Source organism: Ostrinia nubilalis, chromosome 8 (genome assembly GCF_963855985.1).
Source record: "Ostrinia nubilalis chromosome 8, ilOstNubi1.1, whole genome shotgun sequence".
Lineage (NCBI taxonomy): Eukaryota > Metazoa > Arthropoda > Insecta > Lepidoptera > Crambidae > Ostrinia > Ostrinia nubilalis.
Genome location: NC_087095.1, coordinates 4,674,079 through 4,701,760, shown reverse-complemented (window position 1 = coordinate 4,701,760; position 27,682 = coordinate 4,674,079). Strand labels below are relative to the sequence as shown.

Genomic DNA, 27,682 nt, shown 5'->3' with positions numbered 1-27,682 from the left:
GCGTGCAGATCTAAAAGTCAAATGACAGGTCGCGCGACCTATGACAGTTCACGCGACGCGAGGCGGGCGCCGAGCTGCTCTCGCGGGCTCGTCCCGACCGCGACGCTAGCAGACGCAGCGCCAGCTGCTCTAGCGAACCTGACACAGCGGTTACGCTCCGTTACCAATTTACAATTTCATCATATTATTATACTATAGAGACCTAGGGCTGTCTATTAAGCTTCAGTCACACCAACGCGTGCAGATCTAAAAGTCAAATGACAGGTCGCGCGACCTATGACAGTTCACGCGACGCGAGGCGGGCGCCGAGCTGCTCTCGCGGGCTCGTCCCGACCGCGACGCTAGCAGACGCAGCGCCAGCTGCTCTAGCGAACCTGACACAGCGGTTACGCTCCGTTACCAATTTACAATTTCATCATATTATTATACTATAGAGACCTAGGGCTGTCTATTAAGCTTCAGTCACACCAACGCGTGCAGATCTAAAAGTCAAATGACAGGTCGCGCGACCTATGACAGTTCACGCGACGCGAGGCGGGCGCCGAGCTGCTCTCGCGGGCTCGTCCCGACCGCGACGCTAGCAGACGCAGCGCCAGCTGCTCTAGCGAACCTGACACAGCGGTTACGCTCCGTTACCAATTTACAATTTCATCATATTATTATACTATAGAGACCTAGGGCTGTCTATTAAGCTTCAGTCACACCAACGCGTGCAGATCTAAAAGTCAAATGACAGGTCGCGCGACCTATGACAGTTCACGCGACGCGAGGCGGGCGCCGAGCTGCTCTCGCGGGCTCGTCCCGACCGCGACGCTAGCAGACGCAGCGCCAGCTGCTCTAGCGAACCTGACACAGCGGTTACGCTCCGTTACCAATTTACAATTTCATCATATTATTATACTATAGAGACCTAGGGCTGTCTATTAAGCTTCAGTCACACCAACGCGTGCAGATCTAAAAGTCAAATGACAGGTCGCGCGACCTATGACAGTTCACGCGACGCGAGGCGGGCGCCGAGCTGCTCTCGCGGGCTCGTCCCGACCGCGACGCTAGCAGACGCAGCGCCAGCTGCTCTAGCGAACCTGACACAGCGGTTACGCTCCGTTACCAATTTACAATTTCATCATATTATTATACTATAGAGACCTAGGGCTGTCTATTAAGCTTCAGTCACACCAACGCGTGCAGATCTAAAAGTCAAATGACAGGTCGCGCGACCTATGACAGTTCACGCGACGCGAGGCGGGCGCCGAGCTGCTCTCGCGGGCTCGTCCCGACCGCGACGCTAGCAGACGCAGCGCCAGCTGCTCTAGCGAACCTGACACAGCGGTTACGCTCCGTTACCAATTTACAATTTCATCATATTATTATACTATAGAGACCTAGGGCTGTCTATTAAGCTTCAGTCACACCAACGCGTGCAGATCTAAAAGTCAAATGACAGGTCGCGCGACCTATGACAGTTCACGCGACGCGAGGCGGGCGCGGAGCTGCTCTCGCGCGCGCGTCCCGACCGCGACGCTAGCAGACGCAGCGCCAGCTGCTCTAGCGAACCTGACACAGCGGTTACGCTCCGTTACCAATTTACATATTGCATCTTATTATTTATACTATAGAGACCTAGGGCTGTCTATTAAGCTTCAGTCACACCAACGCGTGCAGATCTAAAAGTCAAATGACAGGTCGCGCGACCTATGACAGTTCACGCGACGCGAGGCGGGCGCGGAGCTGCTCTCGCGGGCTCGTCCCGACCGCGACGCTAGCAGACGCAGCGCCAGCTGCTCTAGCGAACCTGACACAGCGGTTACGCTCCGTTACCAATTTACATATTGCATCTTATTATTTATACTATAGAGACCTAGGGCTGTCTATTAAGCTTCAGTCACACCAACGCGTGCAGATCTAAAAGTCAAATGACAGGTCGCGCGACCTATGACAGTTCACGCGACGCGAGGCGGGCGCGGAGCTGCTCTCGCGGGCTCGTCCCGACCGCGACGCTAGCAGACGCAGCGCCAGCTGCTCTAGCGAACCTGACACAGCGGTTACGCTCCGTTACCAATTTACATATTGCATCTTATTATTTATACTATAGAGACCTAGGGCTGTCTATTAAGCTTCAGTCACACCAACGCGTGCAGATCTAAAAGTCAAATGACAGGTCGCGCGACCTATGACAGTTCACGCGACGCGAGGCGGGCGCGGAGCTGCTCTCGCGGGCTCGTCCCGACCGCGACGCTAGCAGACGCAGCGCCAGCTGCTCTAGCGAACCTGACACAGCGGTTACGCTCCGTTACCAATTTACATATTGCATCTTATTATTTATACTATAGAGACCTAGGGCTGTCTATTAAGCTTCAGTCACACCAACGCGTGCAGATCTAAAAGTCAAATGACAGGTCGCGCGACCTATGACAGTTCACGCGACGCGAGGCGGGCGCGGAGCTGCTCTCGCGGGCTCGTCCCGACCGCGACGCTAGCAGACGCAGCGCCAGCTGCTCTAGCGAACCTGACACAGCGGTTACGCTCCGTTACCAATTTACATATTGCATCTTATTATTTATACTATAGAGACCTAGGGCTGTCTATTAAGCTTCAGTCACACCAACGCGTGCAGATCTAAAAGTCAAATGACAGGTCGCGCGACCTATGACAGTTCACGCGACGCGAGGCGGGCGCGGAGCTGCTCTCGCGGGCTCGTCCCGACCGCGACGCTAGCAGACGCAGCGCCAGCTGCTCTAGCGAACCTGACACAGCGGTTACGCTCCGTTACCAATTTACAATTGCATCATATTATTATACTATAGAGACCTAGGGCTGTCTATTAAGCTTCAGTCACACCAACGCGTGCAGATCTAAAAGTCAAATGACAGGTCGCGCGACCTATGACAGTTCACGCGACGCGAGGCCGGCGCGGAGCTGCTCTCGCGGGCTCGTCCCGACCGCGACGCTAGCAGACGCAGCGCCAGCTGCTCTAGCGAACCTGACACAGCGGTTACGCTCCGTTACCAATTTACATGTTGCATCATATTATTATACTATAGACCTAGGGCTGTCTATTAAGCTTCAGTCACACCAACACGTGCAGATCTAAAAGTCAAATGACAGGTCGCGCGACCTATGACAGTTCACGCGACGCGAGGCGGGCGCCGAGCTGCTCTCGCGGGCTCGTCCCGACCGCGACGCCAGCAGACGCAGCGCCAGCTGCTCTAGCGAACCTGACACAGCGGTTACGCTCCGTTACCAATTTACAATTGCATCATATTATTATACTATAGAGACCTAGGGCTGTCTATTAAGCTTCAGTCACACCAACGCGTGCAGATCTAAAAGTCAAATGACAGGTCGCGCGACCTATGACAGTTCACGCGACGCGAGGCGGGCGCCGAGCTGCTCTCGCGGGCTCGTCCCGACCGCGACGCCAGCAGACGCAGCGCCAGCTGCTCTAGCGAACCTGACACAGCGGTTACGCTCCGTTACCAATTTACAATTGCATCATATTATTATACTATAGAGACCTAGGGCTGTCTATTAAGCTTCAGTCACACCAACGCGTGCAGATCTAAAAGTCAAATGACAGGTCGCGCGACCTATGACAGTTCACGCGACGCGAGGCGGGCGCGGAGCTGCTCTCGCGGGCTCGTCCCGACCGCGACGCTAGCAGACGCAGCGCCAGCTGCTCTAGCGAACCTGACACAGCGGTTACGCTCCGTTACCAATTTACATATTGCATCATATTATTATACTATAGACCTAAGGCTGTCTATTAAGCTTCAGTCACACCAACGCGTGCAGATCTAAAAGTCAAATGACAGGTCGCGCGACCTATGACAGTTCACGCGACGCGAGGCGGGCGCGGAGCTGCTCTCGCGGGCTCGTCCCGACCGCGACGCCAGCAGACGCAGCGCCAGCTGCTCTAGCGAACCTGACACAGCGGTTACGCTCCGTTACCAATTTACATATTGCATCATATTATTATACTATAGACCTAAGGCTGTCTATTAAGCTTCAGTCACACCAACGCGTGCAGATCTAAAAGTCAAATGACAGGTCGCGCGACCTATGACAGTTCACGCGACGCGAGGCGGGCGCGGAGCTGCTCTCGCGGGCTCGTCCCGACCGCGACGCTAGCAGACGCAGCGCCAGCTGCTCTAGCGAACCTGACACAGCGGTTACGCTCCGTTACCAATTTACATATTTCATTACATACTACAGGGTGTTAGGTAAATCGGTATATGAGCCGACACTAGCCCATGTTAACATAGGCATATAAATGGTATGGTGAAGTCAGAAAATTGATATCATGATTTTATTTTTTTTAATTTTCATACAAAATAAATTTTATAAAATCCGATTTATATGAAAATTAAAATGAAGATATCAATTTTCTGTCTTCACCATACCATTTATATGACCATGTTAACATGGGCTAGTGTCGGCTCATATACCCATTTACCTAACACCCTGTATAGAGACCTAGGGCTGTCTATTAGGCTTAGAACATAACTGAGTAAATCCCTGCGATAGCGAAACGGAAGGATATATTTTTGTTACATCATAACATCAGCTATAGTCTGGTCCGGGAGCAAGTAGAATTTTGTCCAATGACCCCAAGCTACCCATCCTTATCGCTCGCGCGTAATTATGTTGCTGTCACGCTCGCACACTCACTGCGGGCGCCCGTACCACAATCGCGACAGCAATATAATTACAGCTTGGGGTCATTGGACAAAATTCTACGTGCTCACGGACCAGGCTTTACAACGCGTGCAGATCGCCATCGCCGGCGCGATCAAAGGCAAAATGGCAAGTCGCGCGACCTGTCATTGGCCTTTGATCGTGCGGTGATCGATGATGGCGATCTGCACTCGTTGGTGTGGTTGAAGCTTTACAGGCTCAGCGCATAACTGAGTACGTCCCTGATGGAGATGCGGTAGAATGTTTTTGTGACATCAAACTTTGCAGCGAGTCTTATTCCCGTTTTCACCATCAATCCCTAATTTTTAAGGGACCCCTATGAAATCAAAATTCCTGTTGTGTTACCGTAGGGGTCACTTAAAAATTAGGGATTGATGGTGGAAACGGGCATGAAGCCCCCCTAGACAAAGCTACCAAACGTGACAGTTGTAAAAAATCTCTTCGCTTCGGAGTATTTTTGTACAATTTACTTTGCTCCATGAAGTGATTTAGAAATCAAAACTGTGACGAATGTTAATTTGTCTCATGCTCCACAGATGTGCTTCAGACGTATATACCATGACAACTCTATTACGTCACATTTTATCCCACCCTCAAAACTTCATCACCACAGAAACCTACTCAGTTATGCGCTTATGCTTGTACCTAAGCATTCGCATCCAGTATCTAACAAGTCTTTATGTACACGCAAGTGAGCACAGCAGTATTTCGAAGTCCTACTCAGCGAAGCTAGATCAAGGTTGGCGCTACCAGTAGATTAGTCTCTATTCCTTGCAGCAAAATTATATTGAAATCGGGAAAGGCTATAGAAGTTTCAAAACAAACTATAGTGACAGAAGGGCCAATCAGAGAAGCCGTGCTATTTTGGAAATCTTAATTAGCTTCTAATATTTCACTCATTCGATCGACCTACATCTAGTGCTAATTTTCCACACTGGCAAGTGACGTTTTATGACACTTTTTTTTACCATGGAAAGCGTGTCTGTACAAGTGTTATTTCGTGGGGGTAGTCGAACAATCTCATGCTCTAGTGTCGTCTCTCTTACTCTGTATGATGCTCGGTGCCGTCCTCTTCTTCATTCAGGTGACCAGGGGTGGAGAGCGGTGCAAGTATTTTTAATGAATGTGATATTGAACGCTTCATAAATTACGGGATCTTGAAATATGACTCGAGAAACTATGTTTTTGTGTTTATGATATCTAATACTAGACCAAAAACATAATTGAGAACTTCACAGATATTTCGTGAGTTCCAGTATGAAAATAAACCAAAATGCAAATTAAATTGTATTTGTAACTGTATTGTAAATGTATTTAATTGTTGTATAAAAATTTGGATTTCAAAATCCAATTTTATAGGTTCATCTCAGTATTAAAGGTTCCAAGATATTACAAAGCAATGTTTTTTCGATATCGATTGATACGATGTTAAATTTCGTAAGTTTGGTATTCGAAATTAAATTAGTGATGTGATTTATCCACTCCTTATATTTGTAACCCTTATCCATCGCGTTCAATATCCCCACCCAAAAAAATCCTCACCACCCTTCCACCCAGAGCAAACGCGAAGCTCCGTGCGTGCGAGTTAGCAAAGCGTCTACTACTAACTATAATACTTGCTGTAGTCGGAATCGCTATCGGCGGGCGGCGCGGGCGCGGGCGCGGCCGGTGCGGGCCTCAGCGCGGCGCACGCGGCGCAAATGTATGGCGGCGCGGTTGAGCGGTCGTAGGGAGCGACAAGGCGGCATACAGTGCAGACTGGGTAGTCGCGACGACTGCGGCGTGTGCTCTCTTCGGCGCTTGTGCCGCTGGAACAATACGTCAAGCATTGGACATCATGGTAAAACATTATTAAGCGCATTATAGCGGGTGGCCGGGCCTTGTATTTATATTTTAAATATTTGTAACTTTGTCCGTTCCCACTTTGAGTTTTTTACAAAACGTGAAGAATCATGTCCACAATACCATTTAAGAAATAAAAATAGGTTAATGATACCAACCATCCGCCTAAATTTATCCTCTTCGAGTACTTATAATATGGCCATAAAGATTTATAATAAATTGCCCGATTATCTATTGAAAGAAAATAATGATAACAAATTCTCAAAAGGACTAAAAGAGCTTTTAAGTACAAAATGTTACTACACTATAAAAGAATATCTAGATGATAAAATAAGATGAATCTATTAATCTAATAATTAAAAAAGCCTCCTCTCTTATATTTTATATTTTAAATTGCAGCGCCCAACAGGGTCCATATTTTACTGTATTATCACATTGTAACACCTACTTATATTACTATTATGGAAGCAATAAACGTATTGAGTATTGGGGTGGGCTACCGATTTGAAGATGATAGTTGATAGTACTCAGCGGTCGTGTCTCTCCCTAAAAATGAACCCTAGATACGCCAATGGAAAATGACGCGCAACGTTCAATCTACACATGGTACCCCAATAGTTCAGTGCTCCTATCCCTCTTCGCTGTGGGTGCACGAGACCAGTAAGTTAAAAAAAGAACACAAAAGTGGTCATATTTCTAAAGATCAGGCGTCATCTTTGGAGATATGCGCTACACAAGCGCTCCAATGTTACCTAGGTAGTTCAACCCATCGCATCTAACCATTCTACATGGAGTAGCGACTATTAAATTCTTGTCAGATTACGAATAAGAACAACAGTTTCTTTATGCAAGACTGAAAGCAACGCGCTTTTTCGCGCGCTTCAACACAAAATGGACCACAAGTAAATTAAAATTAAAGATTGATGATTTTAGCCAGTATTGGATATTACCTGTTATCCTCCCCGCCGGTACTTTCACAGCGACTAGAGTGCGGCGAGGCGGCGTCGGGCGGCGGCGGCCGCTTCTCCGCCGACAGCGACAGCTCGCCCGAGTCCAGGCTGCGGGACTTGCCGCATCTGAACAAACAAGCTTATACTTGCTAGCTGAAGAACCTTAGCTAAAAGTGTTAAGGCGCATTATTGTTTATCCAAAATGCCCTCGTCGCATCTGCGACGAAACAAATGAACTGACACTTGCTAGCTGCAGGACCTTAGCCAAAAGTGGTAAGACACATTTTTGTTAAGCCAAAATACCCTCGCCGCATCTGAGATGAAACAAATGAACTTACACTTGCTAGCTGCAGAACCTTAGCTAAAAGTGTTAAGGCACAGTTTTGTCTAGCCAAAATGCCCACGCCGCATCTGCGACGAAACAAATGAACTTACACGTGATAACTCATTTCACTGTATGTGATTGAAATAGAGGCTGACAAAGGTAACCGACTTTCTTCCGCCAGTACTTCTCAGCATCAGCCTACATGTTGTCCCGAAATAAGGCCAGCTATTTGGGACGTGTATAAGATTAAGTGCACTGAAAAGTGCCTAAGTACAGTACAGAATAAAAAACTTTGACTTCGACTGCACCGATCACCCCACCGATCGTAACCTAGTACATATTAAAAACGCACGTGAAGAGAATGTCTGCTATTATTTCACATACATATAAATATGCTGAAAAGATTTTCATTTATTTTCGCAGTAGATATTATTATACAAAATGTTAATGTCATACGGATGTTGACTTCTTGTGAACGCAGTCACGGCAGGTTGCGCCCGCTGGTATTGATTAACTGCATTTTACATGAAAAGTAAAATACTAAAATAAGTAACATTTATTAGCCTGAATTCGCTGTTTATATCCGTTGTTTAGCACCCATAATACAAGCTTTGCTTAATTTCGGACTAAAGCCCGGTCCGTGAGCACGTAGAATTTTGTCCAATGACCCCTAGCTACCCATCCTTATCGCTCGCGCGTAATTATATTGCTGTCGCGACTGTGCGACTGGCACCCGCAGCGAGTGTGCGAGCGCGATAGCAACATAATTACGCGCGAGCGATAAGGATGGGTAGCTTGGGGTCATTGGACAAAATTCTAAAGCCTGGTCCGTGAGCACGCACACTCACTGCGGGTGCCAGTCGCACAGTCGCGACAGCAATATAATTACGCGCGAGCGATAAGGATGGGTAGCTTGGGTGATGCCTATCATTTTTACCCAGGAAGAGAAGGTTTTGGCCTGCATCTTACTTCATGGAAATTGATGATCATGTCGAAGGTGGTTTTACGCGGTTTTACCCGGAAATCTCAACACAAAGCTTAATTTGAAGCCATGTTAGATGTTACGAAATCTTTGTCCTTCATAGCAGACTATAGAAGCGCAGTGTAAAATGTCCAAGAATAATAATTATTAATTAGTAAATTCTGAACCTTATGTACACGTATTACGGACCTGTTTAGCGGAGGGGCCCGCTGGTTATCCGGGGGGCGGGGCCTGCGCGGGCGCCGCGGCCGCTTGTTGGTCACTAGTACCAGCCGCCGCGGTGGCTCTCCCCGTAATGCCGTCAGGCTGACCTGAGGTAAAAGGTAACCAGTTACTCGCTCAATTTCTACAAAAAATACTAAAAAGTTGAGCTTTTAACAGACGTTTTTTTCGCAAGTAGTGCACCTATTGCAACTGCATTAAGTATCACAGACTTGGAACAGAAATAAGTTATCGCCCGTCCTAACATTAATACGTTATTCGTAGAAAAGCCGCTCTTAATTAGCAATCAGAGATTCTTTAGGTCTACTGTTTTTATTTATTTAAAATCTTTATTGCACACACAAAAAACCGGTACAAAAGGCGAACTTTAGGTTTAATTAACAACCCATTTACAAACTATGATAGAGAAAAAACCTCACCTGTGCGTGCAACGGGTCTACCATATCCAGGTACCCCACGCTGCAACTGCGCGTCATAGTGTCATACAGCGGTACATTGGAGCACACCGGACTAATGGGCACCACGGTAGTAGTCCTCTGCACGCGACTCTCCCTGCCCCTCTCCGTTAGATTCGCTATCACCGTCTCGACCGGCGTCTCCTCATCAATAAACTTCAAGTCCTCCCCTTTCTGCAATCCTCTCAGAGTCTCAGCACGCCGAGTCATCGCATCGGGATGAACCTCGTGCTCGTAATTCTTATTGCACAAACTCTTCAGAATCCTCGTGTTCATATCATAAGCGGACTCGCCGCGGCTGCAAATATTCTTGCGGAGCTTCGACAGGCAGTTGTCGGTGACGTGGGTGTCGCACTTCTTGATCGTCACCTGTCTGCTCGGTTCTAAACTCAAATTGAGGCTGAAAGATTGCTGCTCGATATTGGACAGATTGGTTTTCAACGGGACGCTATCCCCGCGGACGCTATAGTCGGCTCGGCCGCCGCAGAAGTCGCCGCGACCTCCGCAAGTCACGGTCTGAGGGGACGGCCTTTCGAATATTATGTCGGTGGGTGCCACCGCGTTTTTCGGCGACTGCAAAGTGGGCACGGAACTCTCGCATCTGAGAGGTGAAATGGCATGTCGATTTGGCACGCTAGCCGAGTTATTTACCCTCCTCTCTGAAGCTTGGGCCGTATGCCTTAGCGGTGGAGTAGCGTTATAGACGCTTTCCGATACATTATTCATCGTATCGTTCGTGTCGATGTATGGAAACTCTTCGTACGATTCAGCTCTAGCTAGAGAAGGGCTGTTCGTGTTGTTATTGTTTGTGTTGTAAGATTCGCTTTGGTTGATGTTGTTTGAGTTGTTAATCCTCTCGTTAAGAGTGAGCTTTCTACGGATATTATTATTGGTGTGTGAAGGGGAGTTATTGGAATCGTTGGATTGGAAAACTTCTTCCTCATCTTCCGAGAATATATTCGGGTTGAAATTTGGGTCGGGTCCTACGGGATAGTCATCCCTAAGTTCAGTTATCATGAGAGTCATCTGCCTCGGTTGGAGGTGGAGCAGTGACGTCTTATAAGTTACTTGTCCTAAGTTGGCCGGAACGTTTTTGGCTAGTCCATGCATTTTGAACTTTGTTCCCCATATGTTAGAGGTCACCTCCACTAATCTTACGTCCTGAAGAAAAGATAAACATTTTATTGTATTTCATTAGCAAAACTTATGTCATTAACCATCTGCTATATGGGTGGCGGTGTACATACCTCAGGCAAAGAGTCGATGTATGCGAGTTCATCGGGCGTGTCATCCTTGTCACTCGTATTGCGGATCTTACGTCTCTCTCTTGCTCGCCGCCTTCTTTGCAAACGTGGCGATCCGGAACATCCTGCGACAGAAATTATGGATGATTAATTTTAGTGTTGATGTTGTGTTTCATTTACGCACCGTTTCACAGCTACACATCTTCGTACCGCTTATTTTCCTAGCACATCCCTAGTGGAAACTCCCACACCTTTTCAAAGCTTCGTTACATATTCTCGCTCCACTCATCTTCGTAGTACATCATTGATGTAAACGCAGCTTTAGACTCAGAATGGAGTTATTATTAGCTGCTACTGCTACAAGTGATAGACGACGACGTATGCGTCAGCGTGGGCGTGGGCGGCGGCGAGGACACGGCGCCGGCGCTGCTGGTGCTGCTACAAGTTACAGCTGGCTGTCTCACCTTATTGCTTTGTTTCTGATGATGATGACGTATGCGTGAGCCTGAGCGGCGGCGGGAGCTATCAGTGTTGCGGCTGCTACTGCTACAAGTGACAGCTGTCTCACTTTCCTCTCGCTCGGTGTCAGAAGACGACGTGTGAGTAAGCGTGGGCGTGGCGAGGACAAGTTGCCGGCGCTGCTGGTGCTGCTACAAGTTACAGCTGGCTGTCTCACCTTCTCGCTTTGCTTCTGATGATGATGACGTATGCGTGAGCGAGAGCGGCGGCGGGGGCACTGCTGGAGTTACCACTGCTGCTGCTACTGCTACGTGTGACAGCTGTCTCACCTTCCTCTCGCTCAGTGTCAGAAGACGACGTATGCGTCAGCAAAGGCTTGGGAGGCGGCGAGAGCCAACGCCGGGCGTAGGGAGTAGGCACGGCGCCGGCGCCGCTGGAACTGCTGCTGTTACAAGTAACATCTAACTGACTTACCTTCCTCTCGCTCGGTGTCAGACGACGACGTGTGCGTGAGAGTAGGCGTAGGCGGCGGCGGGGGCCGGCGCGGGGTGTGCGGCGTGCGCGGATGGGGCTCGGGCGCGGCGCCGGCGCTGCTGGAGCTGCCGCCGCTGCTGGTGCTACTACAAGATAGCTGGCTGTCTCACCTTGTCCCTTTCGTTTCTGATGATGATGGTGATAACGTATGCGCGAGCGTGAGCGGCGGCAGGGGCACTGCTGGAGCTACTACTACAAGTGACAGCTGTCTCACCTTCCTCGCGCTCGGTGTCAGAAGATGAAGTATGAGTAAGCGTAGGCGTGGGCGGCGGCGGGGGCCGGCGCGGGGTGCGGGGCGTGCGCGGGCGCGGCGAGGACGCGGCACCGGCGCTGCTGCTGCTGCCGCCGCTGCTGGTGCTGCTGCTGTTGCTGCTCTCGCGCGCCACGCCGCCGATCACTACCGACTCTGGAATTATAAATATAAATAAATATCCTTGGACATTTAACACTGCGCTTCTAGTCGCAAACTAAGCAAAGCTTGTACTATGGGTACTAGACAACGGATATAAACATACTTAAATACTTTTTTTTTTGTAAATACATACTTATTATACATAGAAAACACCCAGTCCAATACAAACAAATATGTTCATGAACACAAAATAATGTTTGTACTGTGCGGGAATCGAACCCGCTACCTCCGGAATAGTAGTCCGTTTCGAACCACTACACCAAACGGCCGACTATTGGAATTAAATTGGACTATACATTAGTATACCTACATATATTGGAAGGTGTTTGTGAGAACGGTTCTTTTGTATGCGACATGTCTTGACAGTCTCATATTCCTGAGTTTTATGGTCACATATTACGCAATCGAAATTTTACAAGATTCAAATTGTATAAGCAACTTGTAGGCAACAACAAATTAGCAGTTAGATTTGGCAACGCTACTGCTGCTACAAATAAGATAAGATAAGAAAAACTTTATTTGACACAAGAGAAAAAAGAAAAAATAGAACAAAGGGACTTAAAACTATACACGCATATTTTTGTGTCAAAAATAACAGTTGACGATCCTCGACGTTCGATGTCTGACGACGACAGATGCGTGAGCGTGAGCGGCGTCGAGGACCGGCTGCTGCTGTTGCTGTAATTTACAGCCGGCTCACCTTCAGCCTGCGGGTCGAAGATAACAAACTCGGGTCGGATCTTGCTGGTGCGGCGGCCCTTGAGCAGCGGCACGAGCCCGCCCAGGTGCTCCAGGTACAGCGTGTAGGCGCCCGCCTCCTCGTCGTCGTGCCGCAGCATGGCGCGGCGCAGGCGCTACTATTTGCTGTTGCCGCTGCTGCTACTGCAACCACTACTGCTGCTGCAAGTGACAGCCGACTCACCTTCAGCCTGCGGGTCGAAGATGACAAACTCGGGTCGGATCTTGCTGGTGCGGCGGCCCTTGAGCAGCGGCACGAGCCCGCCCAGGTGCTCCAGGTACAGCGTGTAGGCGCCCGCCTCCTCGTCGTCGTGCCGCAGCATGGCGCGGCGCAGGCGCTACTATTTGCTGTTGCCGCTGCTGCTACTGCAACCACTACTGCTGCTGCAAGTGACAGCCGACTCACCTTCAGCCTGCGGGTCGAAGATGACAAACTCTGGTCGGATCTTGCTGGTGCGGCGGCCCTTGAGCAGCGGCACGAGCCCGCCCAGGTGCTCCAGGTACAGCGTGTAGGCGCCCGCCTCCTCGTCGTCGTGCCGCAGCATGGTGCAGTGCAGGCGCCCGCCGCCGGATGGCGGGCGCGAGACGAAGCGGCGGAGCTCGCTTGACTCTGGTACTTTGCACCTCGCTTAACTATGGTACTTTGCTGTGCGCAGCGGTGAGTTAGATGGGCATCCTTCTCTTGGACACACATAGCTGCTGTTAGCTTTTAGCTCACCTTCCTCTCGCTAGGTGTCAGATGACGTGTGCGTGAGAAGGGACGAGAGATGAGCGCGGAGGGGAATACGGCGCGAAGCCGGGGCTGCTGGATTTGGCAACGCTGCTTCTGGTACAAATAACAGCTGACTGTCTCACTTTCCTCTCGCTCGGTGTCTAATGATGACGTATGCGTGAGCGTGAGCATGAATGAGGCGAGGACAGCGCGGGGCGCGGGAGATACACGGGTGAGGTTACGGCGCGGCACCGGCGCTGCTGCTGCAACCACTACTGCTGCTGCAAGTGACAGCCGACTCACCTTCAGCCTGCGGGTCGAAGATAACAAACTCGGGGCGGATCTTGCTGGTGCGGCGGCCCTTGAGCAGCGGCACGAGCCCGCCCAGGTGCTCCAGGTACAGCGTGTAGGCGCCCGCCTCCTCGTCGTCGTGCCGCAGCATGGTGCAGTGCAGGCGCTGCTATTTGCTGCTGCTGCTACTGCTACAGCTAACTGCTACTGCTACACCTGGCTCACCTTCAGCCTGCGGGTCGAAGATAACAAACTCTGGTCGGATCTTGCTGGTGCGGCGGCCCTTGAGCAGCGGCACGAGCCCGCCCAGGTGCTCCAGGTACAGCGTGTAGGCGCCCGCTTCCTCGTCGTCGTGCCGCAGCATGGTGCAGTGCAGGCGCCCGCCGCCGGATGGCGGGCGCGAGACGAAGCGGCGGAGCTCGCTCGATTCTGGTACGTTGCACTGCGCGCCAGTGAAAGGGTTAATATGGAATGTCATTTAACGAAGGACTATTCGACACGTAAGTAGTGGACTGCAGTGAACGCCAGAGCAATATACAATCTGTTTACCACAAGTAGACTTAGGGAATTGAGAAAATGATTTTATTATGGGTGGGGTCTTTACGTGAAGCTGTCTGCACTAGTAGCATTCATTATGTGACTATGTAGTCATAACAAAAATTTCAATTTCATATAACAGCAAGTAAGTTTCTTTCTACTCGATAGCCTTAATATTGCACATTTGTATTTTTTTTGCAATAACTCCACCAATTTTAGATACTCATCAAATGGACTATCTATTAACTCGCTCGCACGTAATTATGTTGCTGTCGCGCTCGCACACTCACTGCGGGCGCGCATCGCACAGTCGCGACAGCAATATAATTACGCGCGAGCGATAAGGATGGGTAGCTTGGGGTCATTGGATAGGATTCTACGTGCTCACGGACCAGGCTTTAACTGTTGATTTCGCTCTTTAACAATCCATATTGAAGCTTGAATAAATAATGGGCTAAAAAATTTAATAAATATTTCTTACCCGTATGGTGTGCGCGAAGAGGTTATGCAGCGCCGGCTGCAAACGCGGCGGGATGGGCAAGCGCGCCGCCAGCCGTGGATGCCGCAGCGCCTGCGCCGCCCGCACGCGCGCCAGCAGCTGTAGCGGCGCCACCACCCGCCATACCCGCGCCGTGCATACAGCGCCGCCTACCCCCACGAAGAGGCGCCGCGCTGCGTGGCCCCACGTCAGTGCCGTCACCCGCGCCTGTGATTAAACACGCACACAATTTGTATTGCACAAATTACTAATAGTCCCGTTAGCCCCTCGTGTTAAGCTAAATAATCTTGTCTTACGAGTGGGCTCACCACAATAGTGAAGCGGCGGTGGGATTCGAACCCGCGTTCCTCGGTTCTCGAGTCGGCCAGTTCGACCACTTCATAGTATTACAAAACATGCGAGTGCACACCGCGCATGACCAAAGACAGCCGCCCAGCCGAGTGCCCCCATGTCAGGCCGTTACGCGTGCCTATAAGAGTGAATAGTGAGGCTAGATGCAGCGGCGCCACCACCCGCCATACCCGCGCCGTGCATACAGCGCCGCCTACCCCCACGAAGAGGCGCCGCGCTGCGTGGCCCCACGTTAGTGCTGTCACCCGCGCCTGTGATAAAACACAGTTTTTTTTTAAGATTATTAGCAATTTGTATTGCACAAATTACTAATAGTCCCGTTAGCCCCTCGTATTAAGCTAAATAAGCTTGTCTTACGAGTGGGCTTACCACAATAGTCGGGCGATGGGATTCGAACCCGCGTTCCTCGGATCTCGAGTCGGCCTCGGCCAGTAGGACCACTTCATAGTATTACAAAACATGCGAGTGCACACCGCGCATGACCAAAGACAGCCGCCCAGCCGAGTGCCCCCACGTCATTGCCGTTACGTGTGCCTACAAGAGTGAATAGTGAGGCTAGCTGTAGCGGCGCCACCACGAGCTATACCCGCGCCGTGCATACAGCGCCACCTACCCCCACGAAGAGGCGCCGCGCTGCGTGGCCCCACGTTAGTGCCGTCACCCGCGCCTATGATTAAACACGCACACAATTTGTATTGCACAAATTACTAATAGTCCCGATAGCCCCTCGTGCTAAGCTAGATAAGCTTGTCTTACGAGTGGGCTCACCACAATAGTGAAGCGACGTGGGATTCGAACCCGCGTTCCTCGGTTCTCGAGTCGGCCAGTCCGACCACTTCACAGTATTACAAAATATGCAAGTGCACACCGCGCATCCTAAAGACTGCCGCCTAGCCGAGTGCCCCCACGTCATTGCCGTTACGTGTGCCTACAAGAGTGAATAGTGAGGCTAGATGCAGCGGCGCCACCACGCGCTATACCAGCGCCGTGCACACTGCGCCGCCTACCCCCACGAAGAGGCGCCGCGCTGCGTGGCCCCACGTTAGTGCCGTCACCCGCGCCTATAATTAAACACGCACACAATTTGTATTGCACAAATTACTAATAGTCCCGTTAGCCCCTCGTGTTAAGCTAGATAAGCTTGTGTTACAAGTGGGCTCACCACAATAGTCGGGCGATGGGATACGAACCCGCGTTCCTCGGATCTCGAGTCGGCCTCGGCCAGTAGGACCACTTCATAGTATTACAAAACATGCGAGTGCACACCGCGCATGACCAAAGACAGCCGCCCAGCCGAGTGTCCCCACGTCATTGCCGTTACGCGTCCCTACAAGAGTGAATAGTGAGGCTAGCTGCAGCGGCGCCACCACCCGCCATACCCGCGCCGTGCATACAGCGCCGCCTACCCCCACGAAGAGGCGCCGCGCTGCGTGGCCCCACGTTAGTGCTGTTACCCGCGCCTGTGATAAAACACAGTTTTTTTTTTAAGATTATTAGCAATTTGTATTGCACAAATTACTAATGGTCCCGTTAGCCCCTCGTGTTAAGCTAAATAAGCTTGTCTTACGAGTGGGCTCACCACAATAGTCGGGCGATGGGATTCGAACCCGCGTTCCTCGGATCTCGAGTTGGCCAGTCGGACCACTTCACCGTATAACAAAACATGCGAGTGCACACCGCGCATGACTAAAGACAGCCGCCTAGGCCGTTACGCGTGCCTACAAGAGTGAATAGTGAGGCTAGCTGTAGCGGCGCCACCACCCGCCATACCCGCGCCGTGCACACTGCGCCGCCTACCCCCACGAAGAGGCGCCGCGCTGCGTGGCCCCACGTTAGTGCCGTCACCCGCGCCTATGATTAAACACGCACACAATTTGTATTGCGCAAATTACTAATAGTCCCGTTAGCCCCTCGTGGTAAGCTAAATAAGCTTGTCTTACGAGTGGGATCACCACAATAGTGAAGCGACGTGGGATTCGAACCCGCGTTCCTCGGTTCTCGAGTCGGCCAGTTCGACCACTTCACAGTATTACAAAACATGCGAGTGCACACCGCGCATGACCAAAGACAGCCGCCCAGCCGAGTGCCCCCATGTCAGGCCGTTACGCGTGCCTACAAGAGTGAATAGTGAGGCTAGATGCAGCGGCGCCACCACGAGCTATACCCGCGCCGTGTACACTGCGCCGCCTACCCCCACGAAGAGGCGCCGCGCTGCGTGGCCCCACGTTAGTGCCGTCACCCGCGCCTGTGATAAAACACCGTTTTTTTTTAAAGATTATTAGCAATTTGTATTGCGCAAATTACTAATAGTCCCGTTAGCCCCTCGTGTTAAGCTAGATAAGCTTGTGTCACGAGTGGGCTCACCACAATAGTCGGGCGATGGGATTCGAACCCGCGTTCTTCGGATCTCGAATCGGCCAGTCCGACCACTTCATCGTATTACAAAACACGTGGCTAAAGACTGCCGCCCAGCCGAGTGCCCCCACGTCAGGCCGTTAAGCGTGCCTATAAGAGTGAATAGTGAGGCTAGCTGCAGCGGCGCCACCACGAGCTATACCCGCGCCGTGCACACTGCGCCGCCTACCCCCACGAAGAGGCGCCGCGCTGCGTGGCCCCACGTTAGTGCCGTCACCCGCGCCTACAACAGTGAATAGTAAGGCTAGCTGCAGTCGAAGCATCACATACACGCGCGCCTGCTTAGTGCGTCCATGAACCTACGCCCCCACCGCTCGCGACAGCTGCCGCTTGGGGCGCTCCTATCGCGACCGAGCAAAGACAACGACAACGAGAAAGTTGTGTAAAACGCGTGGCTAAACTAGTCACGCACCGCTTAGCGAGAGCGCTACGAAAGAAAAGCGTCGTAGCAATTCGTAACGGCTACGATGCTCTATATGCTACGGCTACGAGTGTTTCGTATGGAGTTTTCTCTATAATTTATTAGTTACAACTACATAATATTTGGTATAGCACCATAAGGTATTCTGGTGCATAGAATAGCAGAAATATTAACATTATGCCTGCTCGGTATTGTCATGTAATGAAACGCTGAAAACCTGTAGATAACATATTGATTTCATAAACATCGTCTAATAAATGGATCTCAAAATCCTAAAAGCCTAAAATATTGCTCACACCAAAAGTTTATAATTGTGGCCAATGCCCAATACGGCCATTGTAAAAATATCATGGTTACTGGTTACGTATACTCACCTGTGTGTAAGGTATGGGCACGGTGTAAATGAGCGCGCCCGTGTCCGAGTAGAACTTCACCACGTTGTTATACGGCGGCGCGTCGGGCAGCTCGTCCGACTCTGCGAACACACAACTTCGCTCAATCCCAAACTTCGCTACACCGTAATAGCGGCCCCCAGGTTTTAAAACTTGCGCCGCAACTACAAGTCCGAACAATGTGGCTTCAACGTCCCCTGATAAACTAACTTATAAAACGGTCTATTCAACATGCATTACTTGCCCACTCCATTCAACTTTGCTGAGAATTTATTCAAGAGTTAACAGCGAGAGTTCATGCAATATTTCATGAAATTACAATGAAGAGATCAGTCAGAAATAACTAACTATAAGTAGTTCTACGATCCAACTTCATTCTACGGGCTGAAAGTCGTTTATTATTCATTGATTTTAGTTCCCCAAAAATGTTGCCGAAGGCAACAAGATCTCAGCGCAGCTGTAATAACGTTGGTCCCAAACATAAACAAAGCCTTCTTGTAACGCTATGTAAATCAGCCCAATAACGAACGGTTTTATGCGAGCGAGACTGTTCAATCCTATTTGTTTAATGTTAAATATTAATGGATCCCTTTGTACTACCGAGTACAAACAAAACAAGTGCAGAGTGAAAGTTTTATGAGCGGTCGGCCATTTACAATCGCACACGTATCCCATAAAAAAGCACTATTTTTCAGGCATGAAATACGAAATCCCGCAAGCTATAAACTTGATAGTATTCACGTAAATTGAAAAGCTCACCCGTCTCGTATCGTTTATCAAACAGTTGAAATGGAGCTTTCAAAGCATTCATTTTTCACATTTATAAGTACAGAAGAGGGAGTGGATGCCCTCGTCCTTTGTAACGTTGTTGGTGGCGGCATTCAGGCTCAATCCTTTTATACAGTGGAGTAATAGTCGGAGGTAAATGACGACACGCCTATTATACCCGCAGATTCCTTTTTATTCAATAATAGACTCGTCCCATTTCTAAAGTTTGAATTCAATTCATTTTTATTGAAACGCGTTTTTTACGTAAACATTATTTAAACGCCCTCTAGACATTTTGTTTGAAATTCAAGTTAATCTTTACGTTCCAAGTTTGGGCAACAAGCGACTTTTAACAGTTATTGTTGGAAGTTTAAAAATATGTAACCTACAATCTACTAAGTTGTAATACTTAATTCCAACTTGGACACCTACAAAGTGTGAGCTGAGCTAATAAACAAACAACGTGAACTTACAAACAAAGTAAATAGCATTGGGTGACATTGGATCTGGAACTCGAGATTAGATACTTTTGTTTATTAGTGAGAGTTGGTCAAAATTGTACTTAGGTAAGTACTGCTGATTAGAAGGTCCTGTATTCGATTTTCAGGAGGATCGTAAACGTATTTGGAGACCCATTTTGTTAGATCAGTTAGGTATCAGTTTATGGTTTAATCGTATTGGATTGGTAAAAGCTATTCTTATATCATGGGAGCTCCAACGACATTCTGCGCGTTGTAGCCGGCCGAGTAAACTGTCCATTTATCACGCAGTGGGTTCGGCTGCATGTGTAAAATTTAATTGATAGTTCTTTTTAATTTATTTTTATTATGTAAGACTGACTGTTTTGGCTTTTGAATATTTTTCCTTATTGTATGGACTGTATAGTGTCTGAAATAAATTTTATTGATTTGATTTGATTTGATATACCTAACTGAAAACTGATATAATGGGAACCCAATAACATCAATCCCTTCTTCCTAGCAACTTTGTACCTGCCTAAGGGCATAGCAACCAAACCTTAATTACTCGAGGACTTCATTGTTTCACATTTACAATACACGTGTCAGTCATTAATGAAAATGAAGATCGGCTAAGAGAAGTTAAAAAAAACTAGCTACTTAGCTGACATAGTACATCTGCGATGATTATGACGCTTCATCGCAATAGCCAGTACTAGGACGCCAACCACGATATAATATCTTATCGCGGCAATTTAGCAATTTTAGACGACAACTATGTGGGTTTATCTGTAGCTACGATAAATACATCGATACTTGACCGCCAATAAAAACCCAACCAGTGAAGATCTTCACGTATCTACGTCAAGCTGTAGATCCTAGCTACAGGAGTTGCTACGAGTTGCACCGTTTATCGTAACTACAAATATCCCTGCTTGTAAACTTACCTGGCAACAAAGTCCCAGCCACCGCGAGCAGTTCCCTGGAGTTTGCCCACTCCATAGCCAGGGTAGGGCCCCGCATGCCCGTGCGCACCCGGGCCGGGCTGACGTCATCGTGCCCCCGGAGCAGCACGATCTCCCCGTTGCCCAGGGCGACGGCCAGCACGTGCCCCCCGTTATTCTCCCCGTTCTCCTCCCCTTCCTCCATTTTAAACTTCTCGCACGACCACGCCATTGATATTATACCCCCTTCGGCTACTAGCTGGACCTGTGTCGAAGAGTAAGGAATCAGTGTAACCATTCTAAGGCAAAATAATTCAAGGAGCTTTGTATAATATTCCAAAACATACATTATCATAATAGGTTAACTCCTATTATGATAATGTATGTTTTGGTTCGTTCGTTCGTTCGTTAAATATATTCACAAAGATACACAGAACTTCTCAATTCGTGTGAATTTATTCTACATAGATCCTACTACTCGTACATATTAATCTTTTCGCCGAATTTAATATTAATAAGTTGAGAATAAAGGCTTGTTAATATTCATCGTCACTTCTATTTTGAGTTGATAAATAATTCTAACACAAAATCTCGAGTTTGATATTTTTCATTTGTTCAGGGCCTCTTGGAAGGCGGGCTCTTAGGCACGTCTCCAGCCAAGTTATAAAAAGACGCTCAAGTACGCCAACATTGGATCCATTGCCAACTTACATTGTGTGAGGACGGAATCGATATGAAAGCAATAAAAATATCTCGGATCTCACTTCTCACAACATATGTGTCAGGGCCGCCGACGTCTTAGAGTTTACTTAAATACGTCTGCAAAGTTTCTAAAAAAGGCATTTAAACCGACGTCTACCGCTCTTGTAGATTTAGCTAGTTTACTTGGAGTCGCATGCAGCATTCAAATACCTCTGTTGACATAGGGTTGTTAATCGAATGTGGCTGCACTTGCGACAGGCAACTCTGTACATATTGACGCTATCGGAATGTGTGTGCCCTCAATTCAGTATAATGATCTACGAACTCCATCCACCATAGCTTTACAGTTGGTGTAGTAGCAGTTGAGACAAACATTTACTCCGAATACACAAGTTTATAACAAAAATTCTAAGTTGAGCTTCGTTTCATAATGAACCTTAACTCCCAAGCCATAGAGCACCAACCTGCGACACCATAGCGCCGTGCACATCCATGACGACGAGTTGCGCGGACGCCGTGCCCAAGTACACCTGGTTGTCATCCGGCGTCCAGCAACCGCACGTGATGCGCGCGTCAAGCGATAGCATCGACGACCAGTAGCGCTGGCCGGCCACCGAGCCCACCAGGACGAAGCCATCCTAGGAACAAAGTATAGGTAATTTAGAAGACCTTCACTACATCTTCGGCCAGCACCTGGATGAACGCAGCGCAGGACCTGACGCTGTGGGAATCCGTGGCCGCGTGAGAGGAGGCCTTTGTTCACCAGTGGATGAAATTCGATTGAATTTCTGTGTATACTTAGCAGATGAATGGAATGTAAATACAAAATAAAGATTTAGATTAGGATTAGGTCGGGTCCACCTGCCAAATGAAGGGGTCATGACATCAATGGCGTGATTTTGAAGAAAGGAGCTGCGTTAATTGTTTCTGTTTTGTCAACAAAGAACTAGTTGTTCAAAACAATTATCACAAAGACACAGTTCATTTGCAAGAGATTACGTAATTCCAGGTCACAATAGTCTAAGTAAGAGCAAGTTCGACGTCTGCGCTCATTCGCCCATGGCGGGAAGTCGGCATTCCTAAACAAAGGCCTGCGCCCGCCCGATAGTATTGTAAATCTGCCGACCCGGTCCCTAATTGTGGTGACCAAGTAACAGGAAATTCCAGGATCATCTTGGAATTTTAAGGATTCCTAGGATCCGCAGAGATCTAAACTAGTAAAGCATAGTTCACTCAAGATCGTCCTGGAATTTTAGGGTCCCAGAAATATCCTGCTAGGGCTAGTTCAATACGGGTTTCTAGGCCCGGTTTCCAACAAGGCGGAGCGGAGCTGTGCGGAGCAGAGAAGAGAAGTGGAAATAATGAAATCTGATTGGTTATTCAAAACACTTCTCCGCTCTGGTCCGTTTTGATGGAAATCGGGCCCTAGTTTCAATAAATATACATACACGCGACATTTTTCGTCGTACACTAATAGTCTCTCTCTAAGGATGAATAAGAAACAAATAATCCTCAACTCCATGTTTATATTGTATGGTCAGTAAAACTTAGCTGTTGAACCCAAGTATCGAGTCTCTATGAGACCATAATAAAAAAGGGTCCAAGAACTGAAGGTTTCGCATTATGGTCACCCTACCTCTAATACTAAGACCTGGATTAACTAAGCGCCCGAGTTACATAATGCTAACTTCTGTCTACAGCCCCGCGCAGAGCTCCGCTCAGGCGCATAAACTACAGTAATTATTAACTCGCGCCTGATTTACTGGGTCTTACAAGTTTTTCATTAACTTCTCGTGGAAAGAAAATTGTAGTTACAAAGTAATTTCTCGTTAATAATTGCTTTACTTGTTTTAATGTAATTCTTGAATGAAATACTGACGCCACCAGCTGGAATTTGCTATAATTCAGCGGATAAATTAAAATAGTTTTTGTGCCGTGATCAATCAAACCTCTGATAGCGGATCATAAATTTAAATCCGTCTGAACTGAAGATTCCATTCCTTCCGAGCGTTCTGTCCGTCATGTTATTATAATAAATTGTTTGGGCCCGATCGCTTATAAATTCATCGAGCCCGACATATTTCAGCGGCGGAGACTGAAAATGTTCGCATTCCTATTTAATACCATGCAAATTACTCCCTATATTGCCAGTTTAAGCCTTCCAAGCAGAGTAATAATATTCTACTGTCAACAGGGCTTTTTCAATATAACGTGTCAATAATCCTCCACTCCCGTCTACACTTTGAAGGTAAGTCGGGGATTTGTGTGGATTTATCTTTAACACATAGATTTGAATTTTTTGTTGCTTATTTATCAAAGTACATTACGCCTCTATCACTTCTGTTGCGTGAAGGTCAAAAACCATTGTTCATCAAATTCCATTCAAAATTCTTTATTCTGTAGTTTTTTCGTGAATGACTAACACTCATAGGCCTCATACATTCACCTAGTGCTTAAAACGAACTTTTGCGTTTTTAATATTAATATACCTAATTCATAATTTCAAAAGACATGTTTATGCACGATACGTCTTCAAATGATTTGAAATAGACTTGTGCGTGAGAGCTTAACCACATAATGTTTTATGCAAATAGAGATTTTATCAAAGCTCTTGCTATAAATCACGGGGGTGTGAAAAGAAGGATGGTAAATATGTCAATCAAAATTACCGCTTGTTTAAAAACACATTTATGATTTGATTAATTAGTACCAGGCCAGGATCACCTTACCTAGTGGTTATAGATACCAGCGTCAAATAGTTCGTGACACCCAAAGTAGTTAAAAAGTTCGCAACACGTCTTTTTAGGGTTCCGTAGCCAAATGGCAAAAAACGGAACCGTTATAGATTCGTCATGTCTGTCTGTCCGTCCGTCCGTCTGTCCGTCCGTATGTCACAGCCATTTTTTTCCGAAACTATAAAAGAACACATACGTGTGCGGTATCTATCTATGGATAGGTCTTCAAAAATGATATCGAGGTTTCTAAAATATTTTTTTTCTAAACCGAATAGTTTGCGTGACAAACGCTTCCAAAGTGGAAAAAAGTTGGTCCCCCCCCCCTCTAACTTCTAAAATAAGAAAATAAAAAATCTAAAAAAAACATATGATGTACCTACATTACTATAAGAACTACCAACGAAAATTATTTTGAACGAGATCTAGTAAGTAGTTTTTTTTAATACCTCGTAAACCGCTTATTACCGCGTAATCTTTCATACAAATAACTTAAATTAAAAAAAAAATACTTTCATAAATACGGAACCCTTGGTGCGTGAGTCCTATTCCGACACGCACTTGGCCGGTTTTTACATTGGAATAAGGTAATGTTATCAACCTTTTAGTCACTTACTCACGAACTATTTGCCGCTGACTGTACGATATTGTAACAAAAATGTATACAGGCATTCTGAATTTTCCTATCTACTGTACATGGGTTTATTCAATTTGATTTCAATCACGGACACGTGGCCAGCCCACGCAGCTCAGAACTTTAGCGTGACCTTTAAGACATTGTTAGCAATAAACCCACATCGTACACAAATACAAAGCGTAAAAGACACCACGATTTATAATTTAGACGTGGATTGCTGGAAGCTACTTATCTATTCCAGTCTAGACAACCTACACAGTTTTAATTAAATTAATATTGAAATTCGAAATTCGTTTTTAACTGGAAATCGTAATTCTTTGTTAAAATGTTCTCCAAAATAATTAGTTACTGAACTTGACACCATAAACCTAAACCAATCATTTCAAAGCACTTTAACAAAGTAAAATTTTGATTTGTATCTTTAGCGAAAAGTGAAATCTTAGGTTTTTTTACCAAACAATATGAGAGGAACTTTCATTAATAAGAATCCTACTAATATTATAAATGCGACAGTTTGTGTAATGTGTGTTTTTTACTCTTTCACGCAAAAAGTTACTGAACGAATATTGATGAAACTTTACAATATGATTGTTTACACGTTAGACATAATAATATATTATTTTTATTTATAACTATCTGTAGGAACCTAAATTTCACGCGGTTGAAGCCGTGAGCAAAAGCTAGTAAGAAATAGTAGAGCAGACGCAAATTTTCCTTCCAAATTATCGCACACGGCTGCTGGCAAGTGTCACGTACAGTTACCCGCCTGGAATCACATTATAGCAAATTATTGAACACTTTGATCTGTCTAGCTCTAGATACGTGGGGCTCACTGTTCGCTAACTGCCATTAGGTATTATACATGTATGGCGTATGGCTTAGGTAGTTAGGTACCTAGTACTACGAAATATAAGTTACATTTCGTGGAAGGTAACCTAAAATCGTTATCGAATTACCTAAACTTCCAACTGATGGCTCTAGCTGGAGGTATAATAAATAATATATTCGTTTGTAGTATAGTAAAAACGCGCTTTTAAACCTGATCTCAATGAGGTTTATTTAATATACTGGATACGTGTCTACTTAACATTAAGATACTGTATTTCTTGTGTCTATCTAACTACATTTAATACCAATCATCATCTCTATCTATCTAACTACATTTAATACAAATGTTATAATTTCAGTACTATTTCAATTAACTAATGTTAAACTTTTAATTAATATCCAAAATCGCAGCCAGCCAAATGCGTGTAACATTTCAAAATGTTTGTCCATCACGTTTCCACATCACAAACTAGCCGAGTTTGATAACGCGCGTTAATCATCCGCACGGCCGCCGGCATGTGTCACGTCCAGGCTGGAATCACACAGAAGCCCTTTTAGCAAATTGCTCTGACACTTTGACCCGTCTGGCTTTGTCACGTGGAGGCTTCGCAATATTGTGATAGGTATCTATGATAGGTAAGTGGGAGTAGTAATTGATATTACAGAGTGTTGGTAAGTTATGGCTCTCTAGCGATTTGGTGTAGAAACGCATATCTCTTTGCTAAAGATTCACTAATCTCTACTCGTCATTTGTTAGTTTAAATTGAAGGGAATTCAATCTTTAGTAACACAGGATACTAATTTAATATTCTGGTTAATTAAATTAAAGACCCAAGACGTCTTAAGTTTTCCCAAGACGAACTAAGGTACTCGTACATACGCTAGGTACCTATATGCCGGCTTCACGAGTTACATAGGCGGGAACGAAAGCTACTAACGAGCGATGTGGATAGTCCCGTTATCGTTTCGTTTAAACACATCTGGCTTCAGTAAATTCAATCCATCATCATACTCATAAAAAGATTTTACAACCGTTTTTATTTGTTTGTCTCGACAATTTTATGACGTTGCAATCTCCTTTGGAAAATCTTAGCTTTTAAGGAGAGAAAGGTGAAAAACATGTCGCGCATTCACGAGGCAACACGTTTTCCATCTTACAAAATGTTCATAACTTTTATTAAACCGCACACAAGCTACGGTGCTCGTGAGTTTATCAAGCGCCGCATCATGGCTGCTTAAACATGTCACGTACTTACCTTACCCGACTAGAAAGAAAAACATTAAAGCGTTTTGAGGAATCGGGACTCCCCCGGTTTTGACTCGCCCAGCTTAAGTCACTCAATCAATATGATACATATACGTAAATTGATCACGTGTGATCCAGACATACGTCTGGAGGCCTGTCAGAGTATATTCAATTTGCCTTTGTGCCAGAATAAAGCAGGAATCTATTTAACGTTGCCGTTATTGTTGCCATCGGAAAACTGTTCTTGATAAAAGCGGTCGATTCGGAGAAGCTACGACTTCAGAAGAGGTCGGTAAACACGTCAAAGGCTGAAATTTCAAGCAATTGAAATTTGCTCAACCGAGCCAGACCACTGGAGCGGTGATTATACAATTTTAATTATTGCGATAGTGGCGTTTGTAGTCGTAATAAATAACAAGGTAGGTATTCCAGCAGACAAAATAGAAAACCCTCGTTTCTGAATTCAGTGATCATAATTAAGGTAAACTGAATAGTAAACGATTTCGGCTGGTTTACGCTTTTTAAATCAACATCAGACATACTAAATTACTTCGTGTCTAGCTATGATGCAATTACATCAATCATTTCAAAAGCCCAGAGCTTAAGTTATTTACTCTAATACTGAAGCACTGAAATATAAAACAGAATCTCTAGCTCAGGCAGTCCTATTCACACAGCGTGAAAGAGGATTAGAGAGAATTTATTCAACACCTAAAACCACGCGAACGGTGGCGCGGTATAAAATGAATTTGCATAAAAGCTTTAAACGTAGCGTATGCGCAGATATGTACTCTATTACGATATTACAAAACACTAGCTCTACCCGTAGCTCGCCCGGCACCTAACAGTTACTGGCGAAATGAAAACTCGTTTAATTTCCAACGTTGAAAA

At 46.8% G+C, this 27,682-nt stretch overlaps 1 protein-coding gene across 1 annotated transcript in view; it reads right to left on the bottom strand.

Moving 5' to 3' along the window:
* The window catches only part of LOC135074146 (tubby-related protein 4), a 54,839-nt gene that overhangs the window by 8,985 nt on the left and 18,172 nt on the right, over positions 1-27,682 (bottom strand). The window contains exons 4-15 of the mRNA XM_063968453.1: positions 21,813-21,986; positions 20,650-20,911; positions 18,459-18,559; positions 14,880-15,104; positions 14,087-14,303; positions 11,923-12,114; positions 10,719-10,840; positions 9,887-10,632; positions 9,436-9,847; positions 8,984-9,105; positions 7,488-7,613; positions 6,304-6,503 (exon numbers count right to left, since the gene is read on the bottom strand). Of these exons, the coding sequence (XP_063824523.1) occupies positions 6,304-6,503; positions 7,488-7,613; positions 8,984-9,105; positions 9,436-9,847; positions 9,887-10,632; positions 10,719-10,840; positions 11,923-12,114; positions 14,087-14,303; positions 14,880-15,104; positions 18,459-18,559; positions 20,650-20,911; positions 21,813-21,986 (2,899 nt within the window). The remainder of the gene's footprint in view (positions 1-6,303; positions 6,504-7,487; positions 7,614-8,983; positions 9,106-9,435; positions 9,848-9,886; positions 10,633-10,718; positions 10,841-11,922; positions 12,115-14,086; positions 14,304-14,879; positions 15,105-18,458; positions 18,560-20,649; positions 20,912-21,812; positions 21,987-27,682) is intronic.